Source organism: Chrysochloris asiatica, unplaced genomic scaffold (assembly GCF_000296735.1).
Source record: "Chrysochloris asiatica unplaced genomic scaffold, ChrAsi1.0 scaffold00252, whole genome shotgun sequence".
Lineage (NCBI taxonomy): Eukaryota > Metazoa > Chordata > Mammalia > Afrosoricida > Chrysochloridae > Chrysochloris > Chrysochloris asiatica.
In genome coordinates, this window is record NW_006408770.1 from 62,898 (window position 1) to 70,183 (window position 7,286).

The window sequence follows — 7,286 nt, forward strand, 5'->3', positions numbered from 1 at the left end:
ACAAACAAATCTTCATTGTGCCTTGTTCAACTGTTCATGTATTCAGATAGGAGAGTAGAGTTTGAAACTGTAAAATAACTGTGTATGCATACATTTATGTATATACATACATATATACATATGTCTAATTAATGAGCTTAAACTGTGGGGTGAATCTGTAAGATGAGGTAAGAAAATTTGGCACATTTCAAACAGTATTCTTTAAGTTTTAGTAAATTGTGCAACACAACATATTTTCCCACTGTGATCTACAGGTGCTATCCACATAAGTGGGGGTGGTTAATAGCAAGAATCACTGGAATGGTTCTAGTAAATCAACAGGGACAAGCTCCCCAAATACAACCAAATGTTGATATAGAAGTAAAAATATATACAGTACAGTCACTTATTTGTAGTTTGGCACAATGTTTTCCATTTGTTCCTTCAGGGTAAATAGTGCATAAACTACTTGTGCAACTGTATGACTTTTTAAGTCTTTTACACAGAACATAAGATTAAAGTTTGCTTTCAAATACTTATTCCCACAATTTAAAATTCTTTTTTTTAAGCACTTACATGTCAACATACATACCACAAGGCATATTTTGAAAGAAATAAAAGACAAACATCAAATGTCTTTCTGGAAAATGCAAGTCTCTTCTTCAAACACAGGTAAAACCCAAAATGCTGTTTCTGCTTTTAGGAGATTGTAGTCGGAATCCCTGCAGAAAAATCAAACAATTTATGCCATCTTAGTTAGCTTTTGTGTATGTCCCACAAAGGGATCATACAATATGCATTTGCTTACATCATACTAGAGGAGGTATGATGCAAAAAATAAAAGATACAAATAGCAGAGAGCACTAGAAAGCACTCCAAATTGCTACCAGATGCAATTTTGTTTTCCATTTAATGCTCTTTTTGTTTCGATGATCTTGGCTGTTTGTCTACATAACTTTTTTATTCTGTTGCTCAAAATATGTCTTAGTGAAAAGCCCTTTCCTTTCCAAATTTGTTCAAGAGCATAATTTGCACTATTTTCTTAGTGAAAACTAATGCTTAGTAGCAGAAAAAGTATCCTTGTTAGCACTTATGTCTAGCTAAGCCAAAACAAAACTGCCCAATTTATTGTTGTTGTTGTTGTTGTTGTTGTTGTTGTTGTATTTTGGTGGCTTAAAAGTATAGGAATTTTCATGCACTTTTTTCTTTTCTTTTTAATTTGAAAAAGAAGGGAATGGTACAGTTTCTTTCATGCAACTTTTTGCTTTCAAGAGGGAAAAAATGAGGGACTGTGGGCCTAGCAAGTAGTAGGAAAGCCAAGGGTACATTATCTCAGCCGTATTGGTGCAGTATTACCTCAGTTTTTCAAAAGAAGCTGCCCCAGCCTCATTCTTGTGGACTTGTTCTCGCTCCATGCGTTTTCCCTTACACTTTTCATCTCTCAGAGCCTTGGAGCTGGATTTGTGACGATACAATTTTTTGTGTGTCGGTCCATTATTGCCTGAAATGTTCAGGTTATTATACTTTTTGTCAAAGAAGGCAGAGCGAGGATCCTCATTATAACCAGGTATGCTTGCACAGTCAGGATTACCTATTGTTGTTTTCCCATTGCTTTTGTTCATAACTTTGATTGACCTGTGGTTCTTAGTAGTTCCTGGGGACCCACTGTTGACTTTTTTCTTAGATTCTTGTGATGTTCCAGCCAGTATTTTGAGGGTTTTTAATTTGAGAGTATTGGATTCAGGAGAGTAGAATATGTTGGGGTCCCCATGGTGCTCCATGGGTTCCCAAAGGGGCTCTATGGAGGCCATCATGAATCTCTGTACATCTGCCATACCAGAGGCAATGTTGGACAAGATATAGGAAGGCTCCTGGAATTCCCGTTGGTCATCATCCAGGAGGCTGTTGTTGCCGGTGCCCATGCTCATGTCACTCCAGTTTGAACTACTTTCTTTCCCCAAAGCCCAATCTCCAGAAAGTCCCTTCTGACTTGACATTTTCATAGAGGCCATGGGACCACTGTGTTGGATACATTCAGTCAATGTCTTTCCAGTGGAAGTTACGTTGTTGATTTGGCCTCCCCCACGGCCAGTAACAATTTGCATTTTCTCTCCAATTGCAGCTATGTATTTCCCTTTCTTTGCTGATTTAGGGACTTGGCGGGAGGTTTTGCAAGGTGGTTTTTCAATTCCTTTGTTGTTGGTTTTGAGGGATTTTTTCCTCACATTTTTCTGAGAAGAGCTTTGGTTCACAGCCCCATTCTTGCTGGGTGAACTTTTCTTTCTTGATTTTGACACTTTGTTATTGGTGTTAATTTGACCAGATTGCTCATTAAATGTTGACAGGCAAGGACTTTTTTGGAGCAGGCTGACAGAATCCTCATCATTGAACATATGGAATTGAAACTGATGGTTATTTAAAGTAAACTCATCATCCACTTGGACCTGCTGTGAAAGGGTATTGCAGTCCCACTTGATTTTCTCCATGTTAACTAATGATCTTGGGGCACCCTCTTGGAGATCCTTTAGTGTTTCTAGTGTTTTGATACTCTCACACCTTGTAATTTGAGGTGAAAGACTAGGGGTGTCAGGTGGGGACATTTCTGAGAGGGAAGAGTGGCGGAATTTGTCAGGAGTAAAGTTGGAGATATCTAGGAGGTCAGTGGACTCCTTTAGTGGTGTTATCTCATCAATGCTCTGTTGGATCACTAGTTTGGGGCTACAGTGGGCCAGGAAGTCATCAGTGATATCAGCATCGGAATCCTTTTCACAGGGTGTCAAACTTAAGGAGCAATAATTGCTTGAGCTCACAGAGAGTGAGGTCACTGAATTAAAGCTAAAGAGCCGACTATCACCCAGATTGACTGGGCCCTGCTGTAAAGGAAAGCAAATATCTCCAGTATTAAAGTTACATAATTGATAAGAGCCATCAGATGGGATTTGGGTGTCTTGCATGGAAGTATATAGGACTTTGTTGCAACTATTGCCACCACTACTGATGCAGATTGGATTATATGTTGTAGCTGTGAGACTATTTTCCATTGAGACTACTTGGGAGACTCCAAATTCACTGGATTGGGTTGAGATGATCTCTCTTGAGACTTCATCCATGAATTCTTGAGGATTAGAAGTAACTTTATTTGGCCACACATTCCCATAACTGCTTGATTCCATTTTGAAGTTATGAGGTGACTGCTGAAGCTCAGACGCAGAGCCTGAAGAGAGTACACAGTCCTGGGTAGGCTCTAGAGGTACAAATGATTTTTCTGTTTGAGTGAGACTGTCATCATTCTGTTCTGGAGAATGGTGGGTAAAGTATGAGATACTGGTACTATTGGACAAGTCAGAAGCATCTAACAATGTTTGCAGATATCCTCCGGGGATAACAGGTATATTGTTGGCAACATTAGTAGATGATAGAGTCATTTCAGAAGAGCAGGTGGTTGGTAGAAATGTGGAATTCTTAGCTACCTTATCCTTATGACATTCAGAGAGATGGGAACTGTTTGATGTCTCAGGAACAACTTCATTCTTTAAATTGGCCTTGGAGGATTGGTCTTCCAAGAGAGGACTCATTTGAGCAGTTGGCTTGCCTTCTTGTCCAGCTTTGATTTTCTTGGATTTTAATCTAGCTTCACTTTTAAATTTTATTTTGTTGAGTACTTTCCTCTCTGGTCCCTTAAATTCTGTATCTTGAGCTTTGGCTTTTCCTAAATCAGAGCCTGTGATATCATTTAAATATAATCCATTTGTGCTGCTTGTAATCAGAGGTGTGGGTTTTAGTGTACCTTTCAGACAACTATCTTCTTTAAGATTGGTTTGCTTTTGATCACTGCAGAATGAAACCTGTTTATTACTTGCTGAAACTTCCATAGATGGGATTCTTTGAATCCTGTGCCTGTTGCCATATTTAGATTTTCGTTTGCGGGCAGGTGACAGGAAGGACACCTCAAAACTACCTGGTTCAAAGCATTGCTTTTGGCATAAAGATATCTTGATGGAGTCTGTGTTGCTGTTTCTTTGCTTCTTCTTTTTCTGCCAGAAGCCCTTCAAGGGCGCCAGCTTGGCATATTTGTTGAGCTGATTCTCACTCAAATTCACTGTTGTCTCACTGGCATCCACCTTACCCAACTTCACCAGCATGTTCTTCTCACCTTTAAAGCGGTTGATGATAATGTATTTGATAATAACAGGGGGTTCCTTACGGATTACTTTTCTTCTCTTTTTGGGACACCATTCATCATCATCTTCTTCTTTAGAGACACCTGGCAGCCATTCCTTTCTCTCATTTATTTTTTCACCTTCTAGTGAGTCAACATCATATAGATAATCTTCACTGTATCTGACTTTTCTCTTGGCTCGAAGCCCATAGTTCTGCTGGGAGGAGGAGCTACCAGAACTTGTATCCCTAGCTATATAGCGACTGCAGTCCTTGATCTCCCCTGTAGCATCATAAGAGACCTCAACGAAGGAGCTGTCATTACTGACATTCACTGATGTGTCTAAGGAGTTAACAAGTTGGCCCTGCTTTGAATTTTTAAATTGTTCTACTTGAGTCCCACAGCCTGGTTTATTTAAGGAAGATTTTTCTCCATTTCTGTAGTTTTTTTCTACATCTTTGTCATCTTGCCCTTCCTCTTTACCTTTCTTCTTGTCTAAGTTTTTATCTTCCTCTCCCCAGATGACGCTTACATCAGGAACCTTGAATTGGGAAAGATCGCTGCTCTGTTTCAGGGTCCCATTCTTAGACTCCCGTTTGGGGCAGGTAGTAAAAACACTGGGGAAAAAGTTGAATTGAGCATCCTCCTGCATCAGAAGGGTAGTCTTATCACGAACATTGTCCTGAAAGGACTCATATCGAATTTTCAGGGAACAGACATCACTGCCTAGTGTTGACTCATCATCATCAAACATGTAGTTATCCACATCTTCTTCAGAGAATAGGTTGACAGACAGCTCATTCTTGGAACAGAGGTCAAGCAGTTCAATCTTACTCTCACTGATAAAAGTTTCAAAGTAACCCCAATCCTGATTAGAATTTGCAAGCAAAGCCTCTTCCGTATTGCACTTATCCAAGAGTAATGCCTCATAATAATTTTTCTGAGCTGGATCCTCCAAGTCAATGTCAGATTTCTCGACTTCTCTTTTATCTCCAGCCTTTGATTTGTGCAGGGGAAAGCTTAGGAGCTGGTCTGAAAGCAACTGATCTCCGTATTTTATGTTTTCTCCAGCATTAATACACTGAATTCCTATATCAGAGACTGCACATGTTTCATAATCCCTGTTTAGATCTCCAACTTTCAGACTGATCCCTGGTTCAGGATCTACTGCATCCTTGGATTCCATGAAGCATCCCAAGCAAGTCCGGCTTGGTTGCATTAGGCAGTCGCCATTCAGAGCTGACATGCTTGCAGGCTCTATTATGGCAAATGGTGCTTTCTCACATTCATTGGGCAATGACCATGTGTTCAGGCCCTTTGTAACTCCAGATGTGAGAGAGATGGCATTCACAGAAGCACTATCAGCAGCATGCTCAGGTGGTTCAATCAAGTCCAAAGGAGAAGGAGGGTCCTGTATGCAGGGCTTCTTAGAAGGCAGAGGCAGGAGATTCCTGGAATACATCAGAGTCTCTTTTTGTACCATTGATGTAGGCTGGATTGGTGTAGTAGTTTCTAGAGCTGAAAATGACTTCATTGCCATATCCTGGTCCTCTGAGTCTAGAGAAAAGAAAAATAACTTATGGGAATAAAGTTATTAACTCTCTTTCCCTTTATCAGTGTCTGGCTCTTTGTCTCGTTATATAAGTTAAACTTCAGCTTCTCTAGTTTTAAAAATTAGATACTACAAAGTTAAAGAACAATCTTTTTTTTTTCTATTGAACATTCTTGTGAGTGAAAAATTGGCTTCTTCCTTAGAGAAAGACAGAACCCTCCTTAATTGATTAATTAGAATGTCAAGGCTTTCAGGGTAAGAAAATGCTCAGATTGGGGCATTCATGGTTTTGAGCTATAAAGCTCAGTCCCATTCTTCATATCCATGTTCTGGAAACCTTTTATAACTCCTCCATTGAATTCCAAGCCTCACATTAAAGCATATTTCTAATTCACTAGGAATTTAGGTATTCATCGGACAGAGATAATTTGGGAGGACAAAGGGGATGGATTAGTTAACCCATTAGAAACATTTTTAGCCCAATTAGAGATTTGGGGGAATAAAGTTTAGGATTAACATCCATCTCAAAGGCATCCTAGTCTCGACCTGCATCAGCTTTATGGGTAATGAAACCCATAGCAATAGCAAAGAACTACAGGTATAAATGTCCTATATTATAATTAAATTCCCTTACCATTTTCTTCAACTTCATTAATCAGAGTGTTTTCTCCATTGACTGGGGCAACAACAGTCTTATCTTGTTGGTTATCCATGAATGTAGTAACCTCTTATTGTTTCATTCCAAGTCCAAATGCTGTTCGACCTGCACATTTCAAATATATAATATCAGTCACTAAATTTGTTTTGTTCTATGTTTTTGTGCTATTTTAGCTAAAGGGGACTTAAAATGCTCACTGTAATTCACCTGCTTCCATATTGGCTTAATTAGCCAATTGTTTTTGTTTGATAGTTTATACCTACCATATAAGTCAATTTTGAAACTCACACTTCCTTCTTGCATCCTTATCCATCTGTCCTTCCTAGGTCACCATACTACTAAACACTGAAATCTGAGGAAGCAAGCAAACTTACACCCTATAATGTGTACAAATTTAACTTAATCATGGTTGTCCAATTAGGAAGGAGGTAAAGCAGAGTCCAGAGTAACCTGAGATGAAGGATGTGTTCATGTGGAAATTGGCTTTATTTTTGTTTGACTCGTTTCCATTTCAGATGATCAGAAGCTATTTAAAAATAAGTCAATTCATACACATAAGGGTAAGTAAATATATACATATATATATTGCTATGAAATCATAGAGTCCTGGTGAAGCATATAAGATAAGCACTGGACAACAAGGTTGATTTGAGCCATAAGGTTCAAACTCATCAGACATTCCTTGGAAATCCTGTACAGAGTTGCTATGAGTCATAACCAACTCAACAGCACTTAACAACAACATGAAAGCATAGAAAACTTTATTTTAAAAAAAGTCAAATGGAATCTATTGATTCTCAATATATCCTCCATCTAGGTCTATACTCTTCTGAAGGTGGTGGCTCTGTAGGATAACCACTGGGTTGTGAACCACAAGATCAGCAATTTGAGCCTGCCAGCTACTTCACGAGAGAAAGATGAGACTTTCTGATCCCACA

General features: G+C 39.0%; 1 protein-coding gene across 1 annotated transcript; it reads right to left on the bottom strand.

The window, feature by feature from the left end:
- Nucleotides 1-607: 607 nt before the first annotated feature.
- On the bottom strand, nt 608-6,403 carry KIAA2022 (KIAA2022 ortholog). Its single transcript, XM_006873726.1, has 3 exons — nt 6,325-6,403; nt 1,336-5,695; nt 608-701 (listed from the first exon to the last, which is right to left on the bottom strand). The coding sequence occupies exons 1-3, from the start codon at nt 6,401-6,403 to the stop codon at nt 608-610; spliced, it is 4,533 nt and encodes a 1,510-aa protein (XP_006873788.1).
- Between the last annotated feature and the right edge of the window lie 883 nt (nt 6,404-7,286).

Coding starts and splice junctions, on each gene's coding strand:
- KIAA2022 (XM_006873726.1), bottom strand. CDS start 6,403: ATGGATAACCAACAAGATAAGACTGTTGTTGCCCCAGTCAATGGAGAA. Junction 5,696..6,324: donor TAATGAAGTTGAAGAAAATG/GTAAGGGAATTT, acceptor TCTTTTCTCTAG/ACTCAGAGGACCAGGATATG. Junction 702..1,335: donor GCTTCTTTTGAAAAACTGAG/GTAATACTGCAC, acceptor ATTTTTCTGCAG/GGATTCCGACTACAATCTCC.